This window comes from Lasiodiplodia theobromae (genome assembly GCF_012971845.1).
Source record: "Lasiodiplodia theobromae strain AM2As chromosome Unknown scaffold_4, whole genome shotgun sequence".
In the NCBI taxonomy this organism is placed as follows: domain Eukaryota; kingdom Fungi; phylum Ascomycota; class Dothideomycetes; order Botryosphaeriales; family Botryosphaeriaceae; genus Lasiodiplodia; species Lasiodiplodia theobromae.
The window spans coordinates 844,522-872,288 of NW_023336530.1; the positions used below are offsets into that span (position 1 = coordinate 844,522).

Here is a 27,767-nt window from a genome sequence, read left to right on the forward strand (position 1 = left end):
TGCATACAAAGCGCGGAGTCATAGCAGATGGCGATGGGATAGCAGTTCCATGTCGTCACTGCCTATCCCGGCGAGCATGGGTGTTGAGAGGTAAAAGGGTCCAGAGCCATGGTCCAGGAATTAGCGAGTCATTGGTCGAGATGGACCAATCAACAGACACACAGCCGTCAGCAGAATGCTATATTAAGAAAAAGGCGGGCCACCGACGGACTCGGACGAGAGCGATGGAGGTTGAGGCTCAGATGATAGAAACCGGAAAGATTCATGGCGCCGGCAGAAGTCGAAAAACGCCAAGAGGAGGCGGGTAGATCCAGAAACATGCACCATAGGCGACGTCCGTGTGAGGCGGAGGACAACAGGGCGCGATTGCAGTTGTGAGGGCCATGATGACCGGGGCTGAGCGCGGACACGCGGCGACGACAGGCGCGGGCGGGCAAGCGCTGACTAAAGCTTTAGACGCAGCACGGACCACGCGAATCTTGCCCGGCGATCCCAGTCGATCCAAACGCCCCCAACTCTTCTTCACCTGGGCAACAATGACGCGCACAGATCTGCCATCCTCCCGCTACGCCCATCACAACTCTTTGCTCTGCGCAGTCGGTGAGGCTCTGAATGCCTTTCTCTCGAAACCAACAGTCGGCCCGTATTCGGCACGTTCCATGCTGACGGACGACCCACAACCCATGCCTGCGACGTCATTCCTTCGCATCTCAGGCACGCGAAACGCGTCGACTCTGGTTCACACGACCGGCCTCTTACCTCAGAGCTGTCAGCAGCCATGCCCACTAGCCACACCACCCGGCTTACGCCCATCAGCTCCAAACTTTCCCGCTCCCGCAGCCACCAACCCGAGTCTCTGATTTCCGATCCGCTCCACTTAAACCCGCCAATCTTTGCCCGCGACGCAACGTTAATATTTAAGCTTCTCAGCCTGCTCCCCTACTTCCGGGAGTTATACCCATGCCTTCCGCTCACTGCCACACCCTCGTGGCACTCACAAAAGTCGCTTAGCCACCACCAGCCATCAGCCCTAACCGGCCCGCCGGCGCCGGCATCAGCGGCATCCCGCCCTCTGCTTATTGTAGCCTACTTTCGCAATGCTTTCCAACTTGGAATTTCAAATCTCGGTATGACCGACGAGTAAAAAAAGGATCGAATACACTGCAATCCCCTGTCATTGGTCACCCGAGCATTCCGACACTACCTTGACTACGCACTCTGATTTGTAGATGTACCTGATCCCAAACGGCCCCAGCGGGGCCATTTCGTCCTGAAAGAGAGAACTCCCTAATCGTCCGCCCTGATCATTCGGCTCTCCCCGTGAAATCCTTCACCGCGTTTCCTCATCCGTCAACACCGCTTTCTTAATATCGTCATCGTGCTTTTATACCCCCCTCTATCCATCGCTTTGCCCCGAGCTTTCCAAGGAATTCCATTTCGCTTTCCCCGACAATAGGCAACACTGACTGCGCCCCGTGCTTTCACAGTCACACGACACACAACACCACCCATACCCACCCAATACGATGGTCGTACCTGCAGCTGCTGTTGGCAAATGCCATTGGCCGCTCTATTCTTCAATCTCGTCGCATGGCGTTCTCGAAGCCACGTTGGGACGCGCAACTGCTTACGAGAATCCCCGCGCGCAATGTCGTTGCGCGAACAACCGCTGATCCCTACTGCTTGCTTTTCTTTTTTGCTCACCACATCTCTCGGCGGCTAAAAGTTGTCGCGACGCAGGCCGGATGGGCCCAATTACCATCAGCACGGGATATCTTTTCCCTTCTGGAATCATGCAAAGTGTCGTCAGTATGCTTCGGCCATGCCCCGTTGAGACAGATGCGCTAATGTAAATCTGGATGTCGGAGTGCTCGGCGAGCTTTTTTAAGAAATAGAGATCATCAGGTCGTGTGCATGGGTCGTTCGCACTTTACTTTTGTCCAAGTGCGCCGGTCTCACGCATTCTCGACGGCTGACGTCTGGCCCTCGGACTTTGGAGATAACAAGGCAGCAGCATCACTGATTTGAGCATCTCGGCTTCTACGGAACAGCGCAAATGCGAGCTTGCTCCCAAAAGATTCCCAGGTCAAAGTCAGCACTCGGGACCCCCTGAGGGTGGCAGGATTCCTCTTTTTCCAATTCCTGAAATGTTCATTCTGCACTGACTGAACTTACGCTGGCTATCAGTTTTCACATAGCGATGTTCAGCAGTAACATATGCTGGAACCATGTCATCATTACTTTTCAATGGTGTTTGTTCCTGCATGAGCCAAAGCCGTTGCGAAGTCACAAAGGATTTAAAGAACAAGACCCGCAGCCGAAAAGTAAGTGTGCTTCGATAGCCCGTATATAAAGAGTCGGCCTGCTCAAATTGCTTGTGTATGCAAACAAATGAGGAGAAGCCATTATAGTGACGTATATTCCTAAAATAGAGCCTTCCAGACGCCGGTTCGCACGAGCATGGTTCCTGCACAAGGCACACAAACCGGTCAGCTGGTACCATACATGTACCTCCCACCAGAGAGCCAGCATTGTGCTCCTTTTAAAGGGCACGCCATATCCGGTATTCTCGGTCGAGGACACTGCTTTGCGCACTGAAGACGCATTCACGGGTGCAGTGGGTACATCCAGGATGGTTACTTCCTTCGTTCGCGCCTGCGTCTCGCTTCGCACCATCTTCGCGGTACTGTGACCACCGATTCACAGATCATGCTCGGACAAAGCTACGCTGCAGTCCAGGATGATGGTACTGATGACCTTCATGTACAATGGATGCTGTCGACTTGCCGACCCGCCAACCCAAAGCACTGGTAGCGCGAGTATGCGCACTTACAAGGCACAGCGAGTAATGGGTTTTGGTTGTCCCAGGAGACACAAGTGACATTGATGCCGGGACTACTCAGACATTTTGAGATCAGAACCGCCGACGAACTTCGGGAGTTAGTGCAGACGTTGTGCTTTTAAGCAGCGGAGGTAGTGGCCTACGCGGGCGCGTCAGGCTCAGCTGCTGACCGGCGGGCACGGGCTGTGCATGCATACCGAGTATCGCGGTCCGCTGGCTTGCGGATACTGTGCAGCGGCATCACCTATGCATGCGGGTTGGGGGAAGGCGCCCGTGCGTATGTGCCTGATGGCTGAGCGTTCAGGTGGACGCGAGCGCACCGGACGTCTTCGTCATCGAGACTTATCATGCCCCATGAACACTAACTCATATTGAAGCAAATAACTTACCTTACACGATCAAAAAAGCAGCGCTGCTTGCAGGGAAGCTTGGATGAGGGCATTTCTTTAATAGTCCTCGTCTAGTCTTCGTCCTCACTACTTGAGTCGTTTGTTTTCTCTGTGCCTGTCACTTCACCCTACTCTCCCACACACAGTCGTTGGAAATCCCAATGTTCCATTAGGCATAGATAAACACGCACTGCATCATGAACCATGAATGTAGACGAGCATCATCAACCAGGAATGATGCGTCAACATTCTACCAGTGGAACAGACCTACGAAAACGTATGTTCGTGTAATCCCCACACCCAAGCCAGTTCCCGTTTTATCCATCGACCATATACTCTTTTAAAAAAAAAATAGAAGTACAAGAGCTACACGAAGAAGAAAATCGCTGCTGGCCACCACCCCGTGCTTTTAAAGGGCGGGAAGAGATCGATCCCGGATGTTCTTCGCTCACCAGCTGAGCAGATGACGTCGCCGCCCAAGTTACCAACTGACCATGGCCCGATCAAAGGTGGAATGAGCGCGTGCGTATGTACGGCCCGCAGTGTTGATACGCACACGTAGTGTACCTGACAAGGTTGTGAGGCTATAAATCAAAGGCTTATCCAGCTTGAACTCATCGTCCAGTACATGTCATATCTCAGTTTAGATGGGAACAAAAGTCAACGCTCGGTACACTTTCGTGCCTCTCGCGTCGTTCCCTTTGCTTTCCTACCCGAGTATGCGGCTCGGTAGGCCTACCTGTCACGACTCCGGATCTTGTGGAGCTCCATCAAAATGTTATGATGCTGCGATGCTTCATCGATGAATGAATTTGACTCACCTCTGAAACTGGTTTTGATGAAAGCGAAGTCCAGAGTAGAGAACGAAACAAACATGAAGGTTTCCACCTCGCAAACAAAAACCTTCCCAAGAAAGTATGATGTCCTGTATTTTGGCTTAAGGTCTTGACTGAGTCCAATCCGTAGTTCAACGAATGTTTCGTATTCCAGTCTCTCTTTTATACTGCCTCCTCCCCGGCGAAATTCACAGCACAGCAGACACAATCACCACAGCATCACGTGCACACCCATAGTCCAAAGTCATTAACTCGTAACCTGCCTACCCAAGAAATAATGAAATCCAAACCATCAAACCCCAAATACACCAATATCAATCTTGACCTCAAATCTCAATCCCTCCCCCTCCCTCCACCAAAGTCACCCCCATCCATCTCCCACACTCACATATAAAACATCGAATCCCTCAACTTCTCATGCACCCTAATATCCTCCTCCCTAACCCCGGGGGCACCACCCTGCCCACCAGCATCCGTCACCGACCCGGCCGAACTCGCCTCAAACACATCACTCAGATACGCGCGCCCACGCTCACACGCGATATCCGCATAATACGCCGGCGGGCAGTAGCTAACCGCCTTCGTCGCGCGGCCGAAGAGGTAACACAGCGCGAGCGTCAGCTCCTCAAGGACATCGCTAACGTTCCTGCATCCAGGCGGCAGCGGCTTCTTTCCTGCACCACCACCGCCGCCGTAGCGAGCGCGGAAGATCTCGTCAAGCACCACAAAGTAGTGAGCGGGGCGAGCCGTGCCCTGGAGGGCGACGTGGGGCTGGAGGTAAAAGTCCCATTGGGCGGCCTGGGTGACGCCGCGGTCGACGACGGTGCCGGGCTTGGTGTTTGAATTTTTGTCTGCGTGCGCCTCGGCGGTGGGGTAGAAGCGCGTGTGGTGGCGCTTGCCGACGATGACGACGGCGAGGCGCGGGAGGCCCTTTGCCGTCTGCGCGGGCGGGTACAGCTGGCGGCAGGCTTCGCGGAGCTGGGGGATTTCCTCTTGCATGACGAGGTTGTATTGGCCCTCGGAGACGCCGTCGCGGTAGACGAGGATGTTCTCGGGGAGCGAGGCGTTCTTGCCCTTGGTTTGCCAGAGGCGGAGGCGCGAGATGAGCATCGTGGTGAGCGACGAGACCATCTCCTGCCGGGCAGACTGTTGGACGGAGAGAGTGGCGGGCCATTGGCCGAGGCGCGCGTCGACGCTGGCGACCATGGCGGCGATGCTGGGCGCAGCGCTGCTGGAGTCCGGAGACGGGTGCGTGACGTCGATACCGACGACCATGGTGGTGGCCATGTCAAGTAGCGGCGCGATGTTGGAGACAGTGTGATTGACGCCGCCGAGCTTGAGATTGAACTTGAGTGCGACGTTACGGAAATACTGATCTTGGCCGCGCTCTTTGGTGAATTTGGAGCCGTCGGCGCAGATGGTGTGTATGCCGTACTTGCAGTCCCCGAGGCGCTTGATGCGGTTGTAGACCGGCAGCTTTTTGTTGAAGCCAGGGAAGATGACGAAAAGGAGGTCGAGACCCTGCGAGGCGCGCGAGAACATGGCGTCCAGCTGTGGGTCATCTTCGCCTTGGATGTAGAGTCCCTTGCCAGGCATCGGAGCATCGACAGGAACGCCGGTCTTCTGGAGGGTTTTATAGAAGTTGGTGATGAGCGGCTGCAAATCCGCCACACTCGTGTTATCCGGATAGCCCGGCATGGAGAGTAGGAGCCAGGACCACTTCTTCAGAGCCGTTCCCGGCGTGTGGAACTGCACGTCGAGCAAGTTCCAAGATCCACCGCGCATCTGCGCGGGTTTATTTTGCTTGTAGACGACCTTGGGCTCATTGAGGATGCGTCCCTGGACCGTGATCAAGGATTTAGGGACTGAAATGCCGAATTGGGCCTGGCCGAGCGTTAGGAAGGAGGAACAGAGCCTACATAGGGAAACTTACCAGCTGCAGATTTCCTTCCTTGTTGAGTCCAACAGTCTGATATCCTTCGTTGACAATGGAAGTAGCGTTCTCCCACGGTCGACGCACCGCACACTTGATCATTTGCGCCGTCTGCTCTGCATCCAGCTTGGCTTTTGCCGGCTGAGCGGGCATCACTACACCAACCTCGGGAGGAAGGTATGAAGGGTGATCCCTCGTTCCAACGTTGACAACTGGGAGTGAGGGATCGGCAATGCGCCTGCCGTATGCTGCTTGCCGTTAGCGTGATGGCTACTTTATTCTGTAAGAAGTCACTTACCCGTGACGAAGAAATCATAAACGCTGATGTAGCGACCACCAGACGCAGCCTCGGGCTGTGGCTTCGCCGGGCCGGCGGCTTTGCCTTTGCCCTTTCCTTTGCCCTTGCCTGAGCCTGCAGATGTCTGTTGTGGCGCACTGTCCATCCAGAACTCGACGTCTTTCGGACCGGCGCCGTAAGCCCTCACCCTCGGTGGGTGCTCCAAGTTGCGGCCATCATACTTGTTGGCGAACGCAACAATAGTCTTGACCCTGAGAATGACTTTGCCTGACTTGTTCTTCTTCTCCGGGAGGTGCGTAGTTCTGATTTTCAACTTTTTGACGAATTTCTCCAGTCGGAGCTTGTTGCCGGCGCCGTACTTGATCATGAGGCGGTCCAGTGGAATGTCCTGGTAGAAGGCACCATAGCTGACATTGACATTGACCAGCACCCGGCAGGTTGCCATGCGAACACTGGAAAAGAAACCTCTCATGGCGTCCAGGCCGAATCCAAGTTCAAACTTGTTCGCGCCCATGGAGAAGGCTTTGTTCTTTCCAATGGCGGCCACTTCGTCCGAAACCTTGGCGTGGTGGTTCATGAAGATATTGAAGGCCTGAGTAATGGGCTGCTCATCCGGGTAGCGGGTGCCCATGTTGGAGGAGGTTAAGTAATCCATCAGCTCAGAGACGCTGAGAGTGTTTGTGAATTTGACGCGGATGCGGTACATCTGGGCGTTCGGAAGCGGTTCATCTTCATCCTCAGCACGGTACTGGATGCTGAGGGTAATCTCATCTCGATCCAGCTTCTTCCGCGAGATGAGGGTCGACTTGAAGTCCGAGACGAGGTCGGGCTTGAAGGGACCCAGGTCAGGCGTATCGAGCATCAGCCGCACAAGCTGGTTGTGCTTCTTTCCCTTGGCCTCTGGAGCGATAGCAATATCATAGCGATGGAGTAAGAGGTCCTTGGGCGGCACTAATTCGTAGTAGTTGGCCCACAGGGTGACAGGCGTACCTCTGGTCCCAAAGCCGGGGCGGCTAGGGAACCTGTCACCCAGCGACAGGTTAGCGAGAGCTTGGGTCCCTGTAGCAGCCTTCTGGATGGCTTCTTCAGCCGCCGTGACACGAGCGTTGGGGGCGGGAATGGCGGTGCCGGGCTGCCTGGAGTGATGCGTGTCGTGGTTAGCGCGTCATCACGCGGGGGTATGCAACCATCGACGAACGACTCACGTATAGATCTGGACGCCTTGCTGGAAGCCGCCTCTGCCCCCTCCGCCGCCGCCGCGTCCGCCGCGGAATCCTCCCCGGTCGCCGCCTCCACGAAAGCCGCCGCCGCGATCGCCACCTCCGCGAAAGCCGCCACGATCGCCGCCGCCGCGATGGGGCGGCCCGCCGCCGCCGCCGTAACCTCCGCGTTCGTGGCCGGGGAATCCTCCCCGACCGCGGCCACCACCGCGCGGAGCTCCTCTGCCGCCTCGGGCTGACATGGTGTCCAAATATGGCAAAGTGAGCGATGAGCACGGTCTCTGGAGCGAGTATGAAGATAGAAATGGATGGATTGGTTCGTCTGGCCGCAAGAGCGGGGTGGAAAGAGAAGGAAAAGTTGGAGGGCGCTGTGCAACTATGACAAGGCGCTTGAGTCAGTGGGAGCCTGAGGCCTAAAGTTCCTGAGCAAGGCTGGGCGAACGGGCCACTCTCAGCCGTGCCTGCTATTTGAGTGCATCGCTCAGCCTTGTGATTGCTCACATATAATACACCATGACGTGTTTCTACCAGAAGTTTCGATGCACCTGTATAACCCCCCATGTTCGATGATTGACTGATGTGAAGCCAATTCCATTGCGCAGGGTCTAGGCCCCAAACATCACCACCTGAAGAACACCCGGAGATGACCAGTCTCGGCAAGCGTTCCACCTATTCTTTGTCGCTATTCACACTTCATTTATGTTGTCCGTCTGATTTTTATTGTGAGGTGTTTGTGATGGTTCGACATCATCACATTTGCTTGGTGTTGTTGCATCTTGCTTTTTCTCAAACTCTACCAATCACATGTGCAGATGCAGCAAGGATAATTAGGCAACAACGCGCTAATTCCAGCTCACAATTGCATCACATACGTTTCAGTTTATGCAGAGATCTCGCTTGCAATTGTCATGCGATATCGCCATGCAACGGCTCCGGCTGTGGATGACCTCGTGAGGAGAGGAAACACCAAGGCAAATATCCATCGCCTGACAACCATGTGTGAAGGGAAGACACTGCAGTTAAAGAATACTTAATCACGCCGAATCTGTTGGGTCTCAATCTAAATAGCAATCACAGTAATGGAACTCTACAATGCTTCTGTAGAGAGGTTCGAAGACGGCCGGTTCAACTCTTTTCTGGGGTGAGAAATCTTCTCTTCTGGGAAGCGCAATCAGGATTCCATGTTGGCTACGTAAGTTCTAAGATACGACTATACGTAGATGATAGTACTGACCTTAGTAGGATGCGGCGAATGATTTTAAGGGACTGTGGATCATCTCTCAGCACATCCAAGCTGGTGTCGAATGCTGCCTTCCAATGGATTAAAAAAAATACGATCGGACAAAATGTGATTGAAACTAGACTGACAGCCCAAGAACTGATCACATATGTTTCTTATTAAACAGAAAAACTCGGGTATCTTTGTGACCTAAATAGGAAATATCGGGCAACTTCACATCCAATCCCAGGAACGGAGCAGAGCCTCAACCACATACAGAAGCTCTAACCCCCAACCAAAACCAAAATAAATCATAGTAGTAACAGCACTTGACTATACTCCATCCCATTACATCTCTTGGAATCTTCTACAAGCCCCGGAAGCGAAAGAGAATAACACCCATCATGAGCCCATAAACCCACAACGTCATCCTCGGTGCCAGCCGGGTAAATGCGGCGTGCGGAGGTTCTGATTGGCCAGAACACGCCAACTAACAAGTCAACATTCTCTTCTTATCATGCATGAGTGCTCTTCACTTTAGCAACTGGGTTCAAGATCTGAAAGATAAGCCTCGGAAGGCCTCATACATTGAACGTGTGTAGCTAAGTATTACAACACGAAAGACCCAACAGACCTCCGATCCCAACCCCCTCAAGACAACGCCTCAACAATCGCATCATACGCCGCCTTCGGCTGAAACGACGAATCAAACAGCAGCGGCGTGCTATCCGCCCTCCAACTGTTGGTGTCACTCACACCCCACACCGTAATACCAACACAATTCTCAACATCCAGGCAGGCCTGCGTGGCTTGGACGTAGTCGGCCGCCGCCGCGCCGGCGATGTCGAGCTCGGTGATGGCGCACTCGGACGCCGCCGCGCACAGCGCCTGCATGGCGGCCGCGGTGCCGCCCGCGCCGCCCGCCGACAGGTGCGACTGCGAGCCGATGCCGTCGATGGGGACGCCCGCGGCGATCCACTCTTTGACTTTGCTGATCAGGCCGGTTGTTTTGGCGTAGGTGGCGCTGTCGAGGCTGTTGCGTGCGGGTTAGTGGGGTGTGTGTGGAGGAAGGGGGGATGGGGGGAGGAGGTACGTACTTGTAGTCATTGATGTAGAGCTTTGCGGCCGGGTCGGCGGCGCGCGCGGCCTCGAAGGCGATGCGGACGAAGTCTTCGCCGAGGACGTTGTAGAAGACGGAGGAACGAAGGGTGCCGTCTTCGTTGAAGATTTCGTTCACGACGTCCTGCGGAATGGCGTGTCAGTGTCTGTAGGGATTGATCTGAAATTGGCCACGTACCCAAGCGTAAATCTTCCCGGCGTACCGGCCAATCTCCGTCGTCACATGGTTCTGCACGACCTCGGTCAAGGTGTCCTTGTCCGTGATGCTGCTGACCCACGACGGAAGCTGCGAGTGCCAGACGGTGGTGTGGCCGCGGACGAGCTTGCTGTTGGTCGTGGCCCAGTCGACGAGATAGTCGGCGCCGTCGAAGTTGAAGTTGCCCTGCGACGGCTCAATGCTGTCCCACTTCATGCTGTTCTCTGGCGTCACTTGGCCGAAGTCGGCCTGAATGACGGCGGCGCTCTGGCCGCTGCTCAGCAGACCCTGGTCGGTGCAGGTGCCGAAGTATTTCTTGCCTTTGGCGACGAAGAGATCATTGATGCTCGTTGCAGCCTGCCGTGGGACGGCCACGGCGAAAGCGGCCGGGACGGCGCTGAGGAGAACGAGAGGAGTGGAGCCGTGCATTGTTTTGGAAAGTTCGGAGCTGTTAATGTGCTGTAGAAATGAATGCCGAGCGAAGTGTTTAATATTTATACTTTCCCCCCCTCACCCGAAGCGAGACAGTGAAAGCCGGGCCACCCATGAAACAAAAGTCACTGCATTGGTGAGAGCGTGTTTCAGGAACAGAATACGTTATACGGTCATCGCTGATTCGTTGCTAGCTCCCAAACAATTTTGACAACCCCCTACTCTGGATTCAAAACACTCTGTTAATTAATGGATAAATAGCAAAGTGGCCGGATAAACGTGGCGGCTACAACAAACGTGATCAGCGTTCATCCGCGAGTAAATTTAGTGGGCAGGTACAGTTCTCTGATTTGCCTAAGATACTACTGTGATCGACATCTCAAAAATCAGCATATTATGTGTAAATTCAGGATTGACAACAGGGACTTTCTCCCTTTTGAGTAATAGTGGAAACACTGTCAGGGGCGTGTGCGGGGGCGTGCATTGTTTACGGCCAGGATGTAGTCGGCAAAACGGATCATCGGGAGGGAGTTTCAGGGAGCTGCATTCATCCAGGACATGCGCAAAAGCACATTGCGTCCAATGACGTATGGATTTGTTTCATTCCTTACATTTTGATTGTTGCTAAATCGTGGCGTACGTTTCGAACAGAAGAGACGTCGCTTCAGACGCTGGCCGAAGAATTGTGGGTGGTGGATGCTTGCAATCCAGGAGGAAAAACGCGTGACATAGTACGGCTCTCGGATGCATTGTGGAGATCGGGCCGGGGTTGTCATGTACGGGTAGCTGTTCCGCCAATCTAACATCTTTGCGCGACAGGCGAGGCGGCAACGAGAATCCGCATATTTTTCCGATGCTGCAAGATGCTGCGGAATTATCCACGTTACACCAGCAAGCAGACAGGCGGTCGAAAGAGATGACGTGTGCTTGAGCCCCGCAAATACGTAACTATTCTGCTGATATTTGGGATTTCGCCATTTACGACACAAGACAGTCACAATATGGATCATCACTACGTTGACAACGAAGAAGTGAAAACCAGGGACAGAACACAGGTACTATTGGAATGCTTAATCTTCTGAAGCAGCATGATAATGCACAGAAATACGGATCCTAACTACATAGACAGCAACTCCTTGATTCCTCTCAATTCCTGTCCATCGCAAGTGGGCTACAACATTCTCGTCCAATTAAGAACCGGGGTTCTGCAAAGTGAGCACGCCGGGACGGTAAGGCAACAGGTCGTAGTCGGTGTTGGTGTTGGGATCGCGTCCCTGGTAGAGGAGCTGCAAGTTGCAGGGATCAACAGTGAAGGTCTGGTCCGGGTTGGTGCGGACCAGATCGCCGTGAGAGATGTCATTTGTCCAGGTGGCACCGCTGTTGGCCTTGCCAGCGAAGGGGTTGCTCTCGGTGGCAGCCTGCGCGGTCCACTCGCCGTCAAGGCTGCTGGCCGTGAAGGAGCGGAAGTACCGGCCGTTGGCGCCTTGGGCCTCGACAATCATGAGGTATTGGTTCAGGCCGTCCAACTTGTAGACCTGCACGGCTTCGAACAGGTTGGCGGTCGTGTCGCTCATAATGATGGTTGAAGAGGTTCCGAAGTCGCCCGGGAAGTTGCCGATGGGCATGCTGGCGCGGTAGATTTTTCCGTTGTCACCAGCGAAGAACAGGTACATGTTCTCGCTGTCGCCGATGACAGTCTGGTCAATGGCGCCGGTGCTGGAGTCGGAGATCTTGCCAGAGAAGAGGGGCTGCGCCGATGACCAGCTGTTTGCATCAGTGGGATCACTGGAGGTCCGGTAGGAAAAGGTGGTCGGGCCCCACTGATGGGCCAGAATCCAGACATTCTTGGGCTCGAAGTAGAAGAGCGTGGGCGCAACAGCGCTCGAAGTCATGGCAGTCTGGCTCGCTGAGCCCATCTCAGACCAGTCAGAGAAGAGGCCGAAATTCATTGAGCCGTAGCCGGACGAGCCGGCTGATGAGCCATAGACAAGATGCTTGTCCTGGTATACGACGTTGGTGAAGTCTTTGAGCGCGGCCCATCCGCTCTTCGGCTCGGCCAGGGCGTCAGTCGATGACCATTGGTACGAGGAAGGAAGAGAGCATGCTGCATCGGCCACAGATGCGAAGAATACGGCGAGGCCAGTGTTGGTTGCAGAAAGCTTCATTATTTCTGTTCAAATAGGTAGAAAGAGAGGTATGAGGCGGACTGGGGTGTTAAACTGAGAATGAAGGCGAGGTTTTATACTTCATGATTATCGTTTACGAGGAATCGAGTCTATCGTGCATACTCGAGAATCTCTCCTCATGGTAAGCTTCATCCCTATGGAACCCACCAATGGGCGCGACCGTAGTTGTTTCGCATTGTGCCTTAAGTGGAAACGAAACGTCCGTGCAATGGTTAAAACGCCCGCCCCGCACCACTTAAATTAGCCGGGGACGGCGTATAGCGTATTCTTCACCAACCTTGGCTATACTACTATATGTTCTACACTGGGCCGACGCATGAGAAACACCATTTTCTTTTCTAATCGGATGTTACATCGTTTAATTGAATACGAAGGCTGAAAGTAGATAGAGAAGTTTATGGATGCAATGTGACTTCACGCATATTTGTCCATCCAATATAACCGTTTCGTCACTCAGATTGACATTTACGATTGATACGTTTGTAAATATTTCCTGAGCCAGCGCGATCCACCGGCACATCCACCGGCACGCCCACCGGCACGTTCACTGTAGTTTTATGACTGGTAGGGGTGTGAGTGAGTGAGAAAACTAGACTATTCATCTACTGATGGAGAAGGTGAAAAGCCTGAAAAGGTGTCCAGTGGAAGTTCCGGTAGACGTGCCGGTGGATTGAACCGGCTCAGGAGGTAAGTGATCAGAGGTCCATTTTTATGTATGTTAGTATTTCCATTTAGGTACTACGGCTCTCATAGCTGGAGCGGATACGTCCTGATGATACAATGTAGAGAATGTTTTTGTCGGAGCATTTCATATCAAGGTCTAATTAGACCGGATCTCTGATTGATGTGCGTTGGACGAGGTTTCTGGCATGATGCAGCCGCGGCAAACTAGCGAAAACGCTTACCTTGGTGATCTAGCTCGGAGACGGGGCTTTGGCGGAAGCAGGTAGTTTCGACTTGTGCTAAAGGCATATATTTGCGAGCCTCTGGATTTTGGAGACTCCCATGATCTATTGCATGGAACTTTCCGTACTGTGCTATTTATTCTATCTTCAGGGTCCGGGCGTTCTCAGCCACGTGGGAGTGATAGCGCGCCGCAGCCGGCCGGAGTTAAGGACTTAACGCCTCACACCTGCCCTTCCGGTCGCTTTCCCCTGGGGACTTGGGCGCACAAACATTGTACAAGACCTACAAGAACAACTGCTCAGCCAGCGCGCCATGAGCTGTCAACGAGATGCACGCTACATACAGCGGACGGTTTTCCAGTTGGAACAGAACGGGCGGGAGTTGTCCGGCCCGGCCGTAGCTAAACGGTGGAGATCACAGATCAGCCCATCGCTCATGCCGAAACCATCCTCAGCGTCGGCCGTATTCACCAACATAGGCGCTTGCTCCGTCCGCCGGCGCCTTAAACTCCATTCCTTTCTCTCCGTCGCTCCCCCGCACTGCACTTCAACGTTCCCCAAATTTTCTTCACACCAACACACGCGCATCCACCATGTGTCAAGATCCCCCAGCCCCTGCAACCCACACTGGCGGTGCCGTCATCGAGCCCGATGTGCGTCACCTCCCCTGCGGCCATCACGCCCCCTGACCTAACTTTGCACAGACCGATGAGACAGACTCGGCTTTCGGCAGCGACGACGGGTATGCGCCCATCAACATCCCTGCACCGCTTGCATCCTGCTAACGCCGCCGAACAGCCGCAGCGACCTCACTTCCCTCACCTCTTCCATCCTGAACTACGAGTACAAGAATGGCCGCCGCTACAGCGCCTACAAGGGCTCCAAGTATTTCCTACCCAACGACGAGGCCGAATGTGACCGCAGCGACCTGATCCACCACATCTACGGTATGCTGCTGGGCGGCCGCCTCATCCTGGCCCCCATCACCAACCCGCAGCGCATCATGGACGTCGGCTGCGGCACCGGCATCTGGGCCATCGACGTCGCCGACGCCTACCCGTCGGCCGAGGTCGTCGGCGTCGACATCAGCCCCATCCAGCCCAACTGGGTGCCGCCGAACCTCAAGTTCATCATCGACAACGTCGAGGAGGAGTGGACCTACTCGAACAAGTTCGACCTGATCCACTTCGTCAACATGAACGCCTGCATCACCGACTGGCCCAAGTTCCTGCGCCAGTGCTTCGACAACCTGCAGCCCGGCGGCTTCCTCGAAGCGAAAGAAACCGACACCACCAGCACCTCCGACGACGGCACCTACCCGGACACCTGCGCCCTCTACAAGCTCCAGGAGACGATCCGCAGCGCCATGGACAAGCTCGGCATGACCATGCACGCCCCCGCGAATATGAAGCGCTGGATGCAGGAGGCCGGCTTCGTCGACGTCCAGGAACAGATCTTCAAGCTGCCCTTCAACGCCTGGCCCAAGGACCCGGAAATCAAGCAGATCGGCCGCTACCAGCTCGTGCAGTACCTGGACGCGCTGGCGCCCTACGCGCTCGGGACGCTGGTCGATATCCTGGGCTGGACGCGCGAGGAGATGGAGGTCGCTGTCGCAGAGGCGCGGAAGGATTTGAAGAATACAAAGTTCCACGGTTACAACACGCTGCGCGTCGTGACTGGACGGAAGCCGCGCGCGGATGAGTAAAGCGTTGTTGTTGAAAGTGGATGGCGTAAGCTGGGCTTTTTTGGTACGGTGAGTGGCGGGCAGGGCTTGTCCGGTAGTAGTGTGTAAGTGTAGCGTTCTTGCCGGTTTGTGTTTGGGACTTCATACCCGCGATCAGTGGTGATCGGCAAGTTTTTCATATTCCTGTTGTCAGTTGAATGTTCTTTGGCCTTTTTGCAACTCTGTAAACGCTCGATGTTCTTTATTTGATTTTCATTTGATTCTGTGCGCAACACATCCAGAAGGAGAAGAGTTGAGAGTTTTCGCTGAAAGCGACGTCGCTTACTGACTAAATGCATCCCCTTTATCTCTACACCTAATGTATGGATTCTAGATCTTCCACACGTACTTAGTTCATGCCCGAAATGATTACAGACCCAAGCGAGGAGAAAGAAAAAAAAATGTACAACGTAGTGCCGAAAAGATAGTAAACAGAACGAATAGTGGACACAGTGGTTGACAAATACTTCCTTGTGTTTTTGCAATCTCGATGTTTGGATGACCCCCCACACAATCAAGTGCGTTTCTGATGTTGAGCATTCGCTTTTCCGATAGCCTTCTCACGCCATCTCCAAAGAAGAACAGTAGATGCTCCAGGGCCGACCATAGTGTATCCAATTGCAAGCAAAGCTATGCTGGTTGGAAGCGTTGTGCCGGTCACTCCGTGGTGGCGCATATTGGAAAGCGTGACGATTGAATAAAACATCGTAACCGCAATGCAAAGGAGTAGGTCGGATTGGAGGAAGGTGAACATGCCGTCTGCAATGGTCGATACTGGTTCTAGTGGCCTTTGAGGAACAAAAATCTTGAAGAGCGAATGCGAGGAGGAGAAAGCGAGGAATGAGACTGTGAAAACATGGACCAGAGCAGAAGCGATGGCGATAGCATTGTATGCGGTGGTGAGACTTGGGAGCTTGCGGGAACGTCCTGGTGATTGAAGGGCATCTCCGGATGTATCGTCCTTCCCCTTCTGTAGCAACCGTCCTGCGGAACTCGATAAATGGAAAGCGTCAGCAAGGACCACGGCAATCACTGGCGAGATCTGCCAGAAAGCAATGGCTGGTTGTTTCATCGGAGAGTGGTTGGCTAGAGCAAACATCCAGACGGAGGGAACCACGTAGCCAAGGATCAACGCTGGAAGCGCAGTCCTGCTCGTAATGGAGACAGAATGTGCGTTTGGACTCCAGTTGGACGCATGTCGAGAGTTGAAGAGAGACAAGGCGAAATAGAGCGGCAGGACGATGCCGAGACCGAAAAGCTGGGCAGCGCCAACCCAGAGAAAGGATCTGTACAACGGTGTCAGCAGATTGCTACATGACGATGAAGTGCTACCATACCTCTGCAGTAGTGATCCACGATTGCTCTTCCTGTGCGCTTCCGCCATCATCATTAGGAGTATGGGAGGGAAGAATGACAGCAGAAAATAGCATGCATGGATCGGATGGGCATTGTTCGTGGAGCCAGACACAACGCCCAAGAAGATCGCGGTAAGAGTTCTGAATAGCCGCGCAATACGAGGAAAGGCAGAGAGATAGGAGATGGACTCGAGAGGGAGGCCAGCCTCTGGTATGAATCCAGTCGCGACGGCTTCCGCTACCAAGTCCCATGTGCCATTTATGGCGCTGACTTTGTGCAGAAGGGCTACCCCCAGAAGAGACAGACCGAAAAGCAGTGCGAGAGGTGTGAGCCAGGTGGCTTTGCTCCTGGCACTGGTATTGAAGCTGACTTCATCATCGTAGGGTATGCTCCGAGGCCTTTCCGGGATTTTCAGCGAGTCCAGAGACACTGCCCCTGGGTATGCACGGAAAAGCAGGCGCATCATCAAATTCTGGCTGAAATGCGGAAGCACATGGTGGAGAATCGCTCTGTGGATGGATGTTTCCATCGCAGTCAGTTTTTGGAATCTCGTGGATGATTTGACCAAAGTTGAGGCTCGGGGGGAACGTGTGGACTGAACAGCTTCAAAGGCGGACCGCAAAGCCTTTCCGGGAGGGAGACAATTCGGACCGTAGGATTGAAGTAGTTTTACAATCTCGTTTGTCAACGCTGCAGCGCTTTCAATGGCCGAGTTACCACCTTGCCCAGTAAGTGGGTTGAACTACCGGTACTGTTAGCGTGAAGGTATCGGATGGGCCTCCAAAGCTGCACATACCTTGTGGGCAGCATCTCCGATAACGATAGACCTTTGACTGTGCCACACTTGCACCACATACTCATGAAGCGGAGTGCAGACAGAAACTGTTTTCCTGGAATACAAATCTGCCAATGTCATCTTTTCGGTGACAGCGTCGTTCTGGTGCTTCGCGATGACATCATGCTCATCTGCTTTTCCTAATCGAGGAGAGCCCGCACCGTGGTAAGTCTCGCCAAGGTCATAGAAGAGAGCCCAGTATGTATCGTCTTCCGGTCCAGATGCCGTGAGGGTTGAAGAGCGCTGGCCTGCTGTGAACTGGAGGAGGCCTTTGGGCAATCCGGTGATGCCGGTGGATATTCCAAAGATGCATCCGTACTTTGCTTGAATGTCTTGAGAGGAACACAGTTGCTTAGCTCACTCGGCCACCTAATGATTAGGAATGTTACTCACCATCCTCGAGGACTTGTCTCTTGACTAACCCTCTCTCGGACTCGGTCCGCCATATTTCCTTCCTAACAACGCTGTGCACGCCGTCGGTGCCGACTACGACGTGGCCAGCAAAGGTGCGTCCATCCTGCGTTTCAACAGAAACTCCTTGATCATCCTCATGGATCGACTTCACCCGCGTCGAGGTGAGCACGTTGTTCTTCCTTTGGATATGGTCGTAGAGGATTTGAATCAACATTCGTCGCTGGAAAAAGATCATTGGGTATCCATGTCTATGCATTCGTCCGTTACGTTAGCCCAGTAATCAAACTTCGAAGGAGAACATACCGTCCTATTGACTGTGAATCAACATCTTGCACTTGGATCAGGGGCTTCCCGCTGGAATCTCGCAGAGAGACAGTGTTCACGGGATACTGTGCCTTCTTGAGGAGGTCCTCGTAGCATCCAAGTTGGTCCAGTACGCGCAAGCCGTTGGGCAGTATGCCGATGCTGGCCCCGACTTGAGGCGCAATCGATGGGTATGCTTCCAGGACGATGAAGTTGATGCCATGCTTCTCGAGCATCAATGCTAGCGCCAGGCCTGCAACACTGCCTCCCACAATGATGACGCGAAAATCTTGAGCTGACATGATGGTTTCCGATGACTTTTTCTTAATATCCAAGGTCACATTCCCACACCGACCGAGCCTCCATTTAACATATGCTACATGGATATGCTTCGGGATGATAATCTGACCGAAGATCTTCAGTTGTCAACTTGGCGAGCGTGCACCAGCGCTTCGGCCGTAACGGGCCCATTTCGGTCCGCCTCAGGAGCCTGGATTGCTTTCCATCATTATGGGATCGAAGAAAGGATTTGAGAAAGTGTCTATTAAAGCGACACTGTTATTGAGTAGTTGCTGGTTTTCAATACTATGGTCAGAAGGGTACCTGTTAACAAAATTTTAAGGAGGGCACAGGACTGGCGGAGATGGTATATTTAGCGGTGGAACTAAACCTAAATAGGCATTCTATTCTGGGCATGGACAGAGGGATGGTGCTGCAGCTGATAACTTGTGCGAAGAATAGCAGGACCCTAGAATATAGTGTAAGTCTGGTTTAAGTCTTCTTTTAATGAAAAGGAACATGTATAGGTAGTTGAAGCTATCATGCGGATGTAAATGTAGAATAAATTAATTATGCGTTCACGTCCGGACGATAGCTTCAACTACCCATGATGAGCGAAAAATAAATACACGTTAGCCGTCGGCTGAAATAACCCCCTGTAAGTTTATGTGCGGCTCTTCGTGCTTCAACAATAGACAGGAGGTAGATACGAGGGGTACGTGATCATTTAACGATGGAGAATCCTACACACTCCTCGCCGTATGAGGCGGTCATCTTTCGTGAATCTGGCATCATGAAGCGAAAATTTATACAATACAAAAAGGCTGAAATAAGTCAGGACACGATGTCTGCCTATCGTTTGCACAATGCACAGCGGCTGGGCGGCGAAGCCACACTGCTTCAGATCCCTGTCCTCAACACTATTGGCTCTCTCCGCAATGTGTGCCAAGACATGGACTGCATGGAATTTTTGGCACTAGCCAATCAAGCGCGAGCTTGCAAATGAAGTAAGAATCAGCGAGCTGAGTTAGGAGCCGTGCATTTTAGCGAGGCTGGTGTGGGCTCATGTACTTAATTCAGCCTCGTCCACGGCATACACCTTTTCTGTCCCACCGAATCCTCTCCTGAATCACTCCAAACACGATGCCGATTGGACGAGCCAAAAGAAATACCCAAGATCCTGCATGGCATCAGCATCATGATGAGATTGTACACCTGTACATCGAATCCCAAAAGACTCTGCGTGAAGTTATGGACTTCATGACCAGGAATCGTGGATTTTCCAGGAGGTACGCATGAATGAACACGAGAAGAAATATGAGACAGATTAACTTTTGTCAAGTGCATCGCAATACCAAAGATATTTCACCGAACAAGGAATTCAAAAGAATGTAACGGAAGAGGAATGGCGGGCTATCGCAAAGATCATAAGAGCAAGGGAAGCGACGGGGAAACGCAGCCTTGTTTATCAGCGAGGTCGCTTGCTCAATGCATCCAAGGTCCAAAAAGGCATTTCTCGTGGAAGACACTCTCCACCATTCTCTAGATTCAGCAACAGTGTGTAATGTCTGAATTATAAGAAAACATAATGCTGATCATCCATTCAGGACCGTTACCGCCGCTGCCACAAGGCTATACAGTACTCAGCCCTACCCCAAAACGTTCATATGAGACCGAGATTGAGGATTTACCGTTTGTGAAATTTCAGAAGTCATTGCACGAGCATTGTAAGTCTTACCGTCCTTTTAACCTGAGTTTTGGACCGCTGCCCAACTATGCAAACCGCTCATATTCACTTGTCACTTGTTACTCTTTCGGTGAAACCGCTGGTGGAAATAATCGCATTTTTGGCTTACATTCAAAATAGTATACACACAGTCTTTGTCCGGAAACCTTGCTTTCGAAAGTGTAGCCCTCGAGCCGTATCACGACATGGTCATACGCCACCACAATATCATCCTGCCGGAGCTCAAAGCATTGCTACCTTCGACAGCACTTCAGCCATACCTGATTGAACCATCCAATGTAGCCTCCGTCGAGCAATTGAGCATGGCTTACATGGATCTCCTTAGCCTTTCTGCAGCAAACAACTTTTCAGGGCTTGATGGGCTTCCAATCGATACTGCCTTCCAATATCTAAGGCACCAATCTGGCGTTCAGTTCTTGCACTTGATGCAATCTATGGAAGGTCTCACAGCAAGAGCGCTGTCACAAAAGCTGTTCCTAAGCGCAATCAACGCGAAAGATGCACGTGCTGTCGACATGATTTTGCGCTGCCGGAACGTCACAGGTGTTGACCCAAACACAGCTGTATGCCATTTCAATGGCGAGCGATACACCCCGGTCGAACTTTCAGCTGAACTCCATGATTTTGAATCAACAAAGGTTCTCTTGGGGTATCAAGTCGACGTGAACAAGACCTTTTCAAACGTAAATTCACGTGGAAGCGGCGCTCTCTCACGTTTGATCGAACAGGCCCCTTTCGCCAGAGCTCAAGTAAGCTTGAAATTTGTTCGGTTGCTTCTGGATAACGGTGCAAGAGTTTGTCTTGAAACACTCAAGTCAGCGATGTACAAAGGAGAAGAAGTAGTAGAGGCTCTCTTCAGAGCTGGTGTTCGTGAAAACCATGAAGAATGGGGGAGCGACGGAATCCTCAGTGAGCTGATCTCCGAACTGAGCCATGAGACTTGCATGAGGATTGTTGAACAACTTGTGGACGTTGGTGCCAACATCAATGCGCCGTACTTTAAGTCCTGTCCAAGAATGCTTGATAGCGCAGCGGAAAAGGCCGATTTCGAGTTGGTGCAGACTCTCCTCGATTCCGGAGCACAAATCAACGACGCCACTCTTACTTACGCTGTGAGAAGTGAGAAAACGGACATGGTTATATTCTTCCTTGAAAAAGGAGCAAAAGTGGATGGCTTGAGCTATGACAATCCTCCATCAACCCCGCTTGCGGAAGCAATCCGGACGTGTGAAACAGAGATTATCAAGATCCTTGAAGCACGAGGCGCGTGGCGTCATATAAGAGAGAAGGAACAGTATGTTCCCGCACTCATTGCTGCATCAGAATTTGCAGATACGGAGATGGTCCGGCGTCTACTCCAGATTCAAACAAATATCGGGCTCGACGAAGCACTCAGTGAGGCAAGTCGTTTCGACGAGGAAGTTCCATTATTACTCCTTGGCGCTGGAGCGACTCCGAAAGGTTCCAGGTGGCAGCTTCACACCGCATTAGCATATCACAACCCACGCATCGTGCGTGCGCTGCTCAATGCCGATCCCAAACTCGATAGCTCGGATCTTGTGCTGGCTGCTAAATGGGGGGATACTTCCATCATCGAGGATTTGCTGGTCGCCGGATGTCCCATCAGCCACGAGGCAATGTCAATTGCCATAGAGCGCAGAGATTGGCCACTAATTAAGCGTTTTATTGCGGCCGGGGCAGACCTCAATGCGTCCAGCTCAGAGACTGCACTAGCTACGGCAGTCGGTGTCGGAGACATTGATATCGTGAACCACTTGCTTCTCAATGGAGCGGATCCCGGTGATCCGTCAGTGCTCCTCCGAGTAATGGAAGGCGACTCCGAGATGTTTGGTCTACTCCACAAGGCATTTTTCCAAAGATATCCTCACGGGAAAAAGGGTTATTGTGATCTCGCGCTCAAAGATGCCATTTTGAAGGAAAATGTTTCGAAACTCACACACCTTCAGTCTATCATTGCTATAGACTTGTCTAAGCACAACGGAGCTTTCAGTTGGTTTCTTGCTCTAGCGGTTCGACAAGACAATTCTGCAAGTATCAAAACCGTGCAGATGTTACTTGAGGCAGGAGCCGACCCGAACGGGGCCTTGTCACGAGACCCAAACGACGAACTCCTGGGTGTAAGATATCCAAGGATCTCCGTCCTTCAAATCGCCATCGAGGCAAAAAAGATTCGGATGGCCGAGATGCTCCTTGATGCAGGTGCGGACATCAATTTTTCGGCAACTAGGGGCTTCAAGCGCACACCGATACAAGCCGCGGCGGAATCTGGATGCTACGAGATGGTCCAAATGTTGATCAGACATGGAGCCAATGTCGATGCACCTGCTGCCCACAGAGGTGGCGGAACGGCAATCCAACTTGCATCAATCGGTGGGTACATTGGCATCGTCGAGCTGCTCCTGAAGCACGGTGCGGATGTCAATAGAGCTCCCTCAGTAGTCCATGGAAGAACTGCTTTGGAAGGTGCAGCAGAACACGGCCGTCTCGATACGGTAATCTTTCTCTTACGATCCGGATTTCAGATCACAGGGCAAGACGGCCACCAACGGTTTCTCAATGCAGTGAGAATGGCAGAGGAGAATGGACACTTTGTGGTTGCAGAAGCATTGAAGTCACATTTACCACAATTACAGTAAAAAGGGTCTACAAGAACAAAGGTCAGTGACTACCCATCGCCCCCTCCCACCTCACCGCATCCGGATGCCCCTGCTGAAGCGCAGCCTCGTAAGCACGTCTATACACGCCAACATCCTCCGCGAACGTCGCCCTCCTATCGCTCCACCCAGTCACCCTCCTAATCTTCTCCGACGACACCCACTCCGAGAACCCCACGATGAAGAAATCCAACCCCGGGCCCGCCCGCTCCTTCACACCCGGATCGTACCGCACGCCGCCCTTAATCCCGTACTCCCTTACCAGCGCCTCCCCAATCTCCCCCAGCGTCTCGTACCTGCTGCCCGCAACATTAAACGACTGCCCGCGCACCGCCTCCCTCAAACCGTCCGCCGACAGCGCGACGTACGCCTCAGCCGCATCCTCGACGTGCGTGCTATGCAAGATAGTCCGCGGATCCGCACCGAGCACCAGCTCGCCACTTGCGTCCGCAGCCGCAGCGCGCTCCGCCATCTTGCAGAAATACCCGTACGCAGACCCGCTCAACCCGTACAAGTTCGACGGCCTCACTAGAACCGCATCGAACCCGTCCTCCCCACCACCCTGCTCAAGGATCTGCCCACACGTCACCGCGCGCACGCGCGTCGCGTTCGGCGGATTAAGCGGCGACTCCTCCGTGATGGGCTTCAAGCCCTCCTCCCCATCCAACCCCGTCTCGCCAAAGTCCTTGAGGCCAGACGAGAGCAGCACGAGCGGCTTGACCTTCCCATCCGTCGCGCTTCGACTCAACGCCGCGACGACGCGGCACAGCCGGATGAGCGTGTCGAGGTGCGCGGGGTAGGCGTCGCCGAGCATGGCGTCGTCGATGGCGACGACGATGGCGTTGTAGTACGGCGCGTGGGAGGCGAGCGTCGCGGGTAGGTTCGGGTCGGCGAGGTCGCGGGCGAGGATGGGCGTGATTTCGGCGGCGGAGAGGCGCGTGGCGTGCGAGGGGTTGCGGATTTGGCCGTAGGCGCGCCAGCGGCCGGTGCGGATGTAGGCGGTGGCGATGGCGTGGCCGAGGTAGCCGCCTGCGCCGAGGATGAGGACGTTGTGGGTTGGGGGAGTCATGGTTTTCGTGGAAGTGTGTGGTTGGTGTGGGTGGGGAGGAGAGAAGTGAAGGAAGAGGGAACACTGATGGTAGGCTTTGCTTCGCTGCTTGTGAGTCCTAGTTATATCCTTTGGTGTTGGAGATTTTGAGAAGTCAGGATTTCGATATCTCGGGTTCGGGTACGAAGTTACCCGATTTTGATTAGAAATATTATGGTGTGCTTTTTAGTTATCTCTACCATTTTCAGCCGTGTTTCGTCCGATCTTCTAGGTCTTAGGTGGTGATCTGGTGAACGACGCTTATCCAAAGGTGTGGTTGGTAACGTGGGAGAGGTACATACAGTACAAAGTATTTCAGGGCTATGAGATGGCACTTCTGTGACTCAGAGGTTTAGGGCAAATTATTAGAGTTTGGGATGAATTATGAAAGAGAATTCTGTGTTCCAGTCTTGGAATCATTTCGAGTGTATAACTTGGAGAGCCGTACAATTTTGCAGTGATGTCGCTTGCCATTCGGTTGGTGGGGAGTTGGTTTTCGTGTAGCCAATCAAAACCTCCGCACGCCGCAGTTGCCCGGCGAACTCTCTGCTCGAGCCGCACGAGGTCGGTTCCCTTCGTATTGCAACAGGGCAGTTAAATCGTCCATTCGCACTTGAATACACTATAGATGTAGATATACACCTGAAAAATAGCTCCAAGTAACCCAACTTTGTTACATTATTAACTGAACTGACATCGTCACACATTGCATACGATATTATGCCTCCGAAGATCGTTGCATTATCTCTCCATAGTAAGACCAAAAAAAAAAATAAAAGAAAAATGAGAATGCAAAACCAAATACAAACAAGACAAATGATTTGGTCATGATGAAGCACCAGAGTCCCAGCAGCGACTCTCTGACCGATGGTGATCAATCGGGTTTCGCGGCTCCCCAGAATCACGACCGCAAATCCTCGGCGGGGAGGTCTTGAGCGTGGTAATACCCATCGTCACCTCCTTTCTTCATAGACTCAATCTGTCATGATGTTGACGCCAAGCTATCTCGGTGACGCTCCAACATCCTGGCTACGGCTTGAAAACCCTCTTCCCATGCCAGTTCCACAGCGTTTTCAAGTTGAATGACACCAAAATCAGGGCTGCTGACATCCGCTCCATTGTCCAATAGCAGTTGAACCATGTCGATTCTACCTCTCTCTGCTGCACCTTCCAGAGCTGTTCTTCCCTCATATCTCGCGCCTGGGGCATTTGGGTCGGCTCCCTTCTCCAGAAGCATGTGTAGCATGTCGAAATCCGAGTTTGTCGCGGCAGCTTGTAACGCTGTGACGCCTTGCCATGTGGCGGGGCTCGCGTTAACATCAGCCTGCTGCTCTCGAAGTAGGTACTCGACAATTTTTATGTCCCCAACCTCAGCAGCCTTCTGTAAAGCAGTACGCCCACCGATCCCATAGGGTGGTTCATTGACGTCTGCTCCAGCAGCCAGAATAATTTCCACCATTTCAAGGCCACCATCCACAGCAATGCTGAGTGTGGATTCGAATTTAGACTCAGTGTCGATCTTGGAGTGATAGACCTCAGATATTGGAGTTTCGATGTCAACCCCTTCGGCATATGTCTCACCGACAAAATCGACCGATGCTCCATATTTTAGCAGGGCATCAATCATGTCTGTTCGCCTATTCACCACTGCAACCTGCAAAGGGCTAAAAGTGAAATTTTCTTCTCCGGCAGTGATTTTATCCCAGCAGTAGCATTCAAAATCGCGCTCTAAATTTACCGGTGCGCCAAAGGAAAGGAGCATCCGCAAATCTTCCACCGTCCCGTGAGAACAAACTTGTAACACGGTTGAAACGGCGCACGGGGAGTTGACTCGAACTCCCCATTTGAGTAAGTCTTCGACTATATCAAAACGACGGAATCTTGGTACTGACAGTAACTCCAAGGTGGAATGACCGAAGCATGGGTCCTGGAGAAGCGTTGGATGAGGAGGCGCTGAAAATAGTTTTTCAGATGCTCTTTTCAACTTATCTTTGTCTTGACAAACTACAGCATCCTCTAGCTCGTCGAAGACAAAGACGTAGGCCCCGTTTTGAAGAAGGAGTTCGGCCAATGCGGGTTCATGTTCGTATATACATCCACTGAATCTCATTGGTTTGTTATCCGAACGTATGAGCTTCATTCCATGGTGTATGAAATGGGATACCGTTTCTACCTGGAACTCAGTATCGGAGCACTTGGTTGAAGAAGACATATGCGGATAAAATTTCTCCCTGAGAAATCGCAGAGACTGCATGAATCCCAACTCAATGGCAGTGTAAAGTGCGTCTCCGATGGAAAATGACGAACAAACTGTGAGGAGATACCTGAGAACCTTATCTGAAGTTGTTCCCGATGAAATGCCTCGTTTCGTGGGGTCGATTGCGCGATCAAGGCATGCATCGGCATCTGCACCATGCTCCACAAGCAGCCGGATCAGTTCGAGACTAGTGTTGTATCCACCAAAGACAAGCATCTCCAATGCAGACTCGTTGCACATATCCTGAAGGGCTAAACGGATCCCGCGGAGTCTTTCGTTTCCACCCTCTTTAGCTATGGTTGAAGGTGCTGCTTCGACGTCTGCGCCCCGGTGAATGAGGATCGATGCTATTTCGTAGAATCTTGTGTATACTGCAGCTTGTAGTGGGGTAGGCGCTGTGTATTTGTAGCTGGGACAACGCTCAATGGAAGCTCCCCATTTGATTAGATACTGGGCTATGTGGGGTTTTCTGTCCAGAATAGCCATGGTCAAAGGAGATATGTTGAGTGGTCCTGGTATGTTGACATCTGCACCATTTTTGAGGAGAAGATGGATCATGTCCATGGAACCCACCTCTACGGCAGAGAATACCAATCCATCTTCAGTCTCGTCCATGACTTCGAGTTCCCAGTGTCTGCAATATTCTATTATCGTTCTTGCAGTTTGGAAATCATTGCTCCAGACAGCAGCCTTCAAAGCGGACAATGCGAACTTGGTATCTTCTGGAGTGTTTCGCATCGAGGCTATTTGGGTTTGCTTCAGATTGACAGCTTTTTCCAATGATTTCCGTAGGAATTCTCTGCATCCCAAATGTTTCCAGAAAGCCATAGGAGCGTCGAAGATATTGGCGTACCGCTTAACCACGATCTTTTGCAAGAATTCTGGGGGTACATTCTTGACAAGGGAGTCCAGCGAACCTTTGTAGTCGTCCGCTCCGAGACCAGTCAGAAGTTCTGCCATGGTAAAGTTACGCTCGCGAATAGCAATTTCCATTGGAGAGCAAGGTCCGCTAGACATAGGAATCGTGTCGTTCGGATCGACCTTTGCAGATTCTATCAGGAATCTCACCAAATCCACTCTGTTTTCGAGCAATGCTGTTCGGAAAGTGATTTCGATGAGAGCATCGAAAGTGGGATTTTGTTCCGATATGGCGTGGAGCAAGAGGGCTTTGTTTTGAGGAGTTTCGATCATGCGTGCGAGTACGTCCGTGACGAGTTTCTGAAAAGTCTTGTTGCGTGATTCGTCGTCGTCCAATGTATGGTTGGTGGTGTGAAACACTGCCTCGAAAAATTTCCCAAGTGCCTTTTGAGTGATTACAGAGGGCAACAGAGTAAAAGATGACTCGTGAACTGCTTGCAATACGAGAGTATTGTGCTGAACTGATTGTAAAAGATCGGTAGTTGGTCTTGTTACGACTGCGTAATCATTCTTATCACTGGCGAGATGAGATAGGAGTTCTTGGAACACCACGACTGGATACATAATTAGCTTAAGAACAAATAAAAAAGAAACAACG

General features: G+C 52.4%; 6 protein-coding genes across 6 annotated transcripts; 1 reads left to right on the plus strand and 5 right to left on the minus strand.

Moving 5' to 3' along the window:
* Positions 1-4,451: 4,451 nt before the first annotated feature.
* On the minus strand, positions 4,452-7,760 carry LTHEOB_1679 (Argonaute/Dicer protein PAZ; the record flags this gene model as incomplete). Its single annotated transcript, XM_035510406.1, has 4 exons — positions 4,452-5,951; positions 6,001-6,248; positions 6,299-7,434; positions 7,504-7,760. 4 exons carry the CDS (start codon positions 7,758-7,760, stop codon positions 4,452-4,454), a joined length of 3,141 nt encoding a protein of 1,046 aa, XP_035366189.1.
* Positions 7,761-9,388: 1,628 nt separating this feature from the next.
* On the minus strand, positions 9,389-10,481 carry LTHEOB_1680 (Glycoside hydrolase family 10 protein; the record flags this gene model as incomplete). Its single annotated transcript, XM_035510408.1, has 3 exons — positions 9,389-9,770; positions 9,835-9,980; positions 10,035-10,481. 3 exons carry the CDS (start codon positions 10,479-10,481, stop codon positions 9,389-9,391), a joined length of 975 nt encoding a protein of 324 aa, XP_035366190.1.
* Positions 10,482-11,674: 1,193 nt separating this feature from the next.
* Positions 11,675-12,649, minus strand: LTHEOB_1681 (Glycoside hydrolase family 62; the record flags this gene model as incomplete). Its single annotated transcript, XM_035510409.1, has 1 exon — positions 11,675-12,649. One exon carries the CDS (start codon positions 12,647-12,649, stop codon positions 11,675-11,677), a length of 975 nt encoding a protein of 324 aa, XP_035366191.1.
* Positions 12,650-14,168: 1,519 nt separating this feature from the next.
* Positions 14,169-15,280, plus strand: LTHEOB_1682 (Tam domain methyltransferase protein; the record flags this gene model as incomplete). The annotated part of the gene is made up of 3 exons (XM_035510410.1): positions 14,169-14,228; positions 14,280-14,317; positions 14,374-15,280. 3 exons carry the CDS (start codon positions 14,169-14,171, stop codon positions 15,278-15,280), a joined length of 1,005 nt encoding a protein of 334 aa, XP_035366192.1.
* A 532-nt stretch (positions 15,281-15,812) lies between these two features.
* On the minus strand, positions 15,813-18,508 carry LTHEOB_1683 (FAD binding domain containing protein; the record flags this gene model as incomplete). Its single annotated transcript, XM_035510411.1, has 5 exons — positions 15,813-16,584; positions 16,636-17,396; positions 17,451-17,821; positions 17,883-18,151; positions 18,207-18,508. 5 exons carry the CDS (start codon positions 18,506-18,508, stop codon positions 15,813-15,815), a joined length of 2,475 nt encoding a protein of 824 aa, XP_035366193.1.
* Positions 18,509-22,911: 4,403 nt separating this feature from the next.
* On the minus strand, positions 22,912-23,976 carry LTHEOB_1684 (Nad dependent epimerase; the record flags this gene model as incomplete). Its single annotated transcript, XM_035510412.1, has 1 exon — positions 22,912-23,976. One exon carries the CDS (start codon positions 23,974-23,976, stop codon positions 22,912-22,914), a length of 1,065 nt encoding a protein of 354 aa, XP_035366194.1.
* Between the last annotated feature and the right edge of the window lie 3,791 nt (positions 23,977-27,767).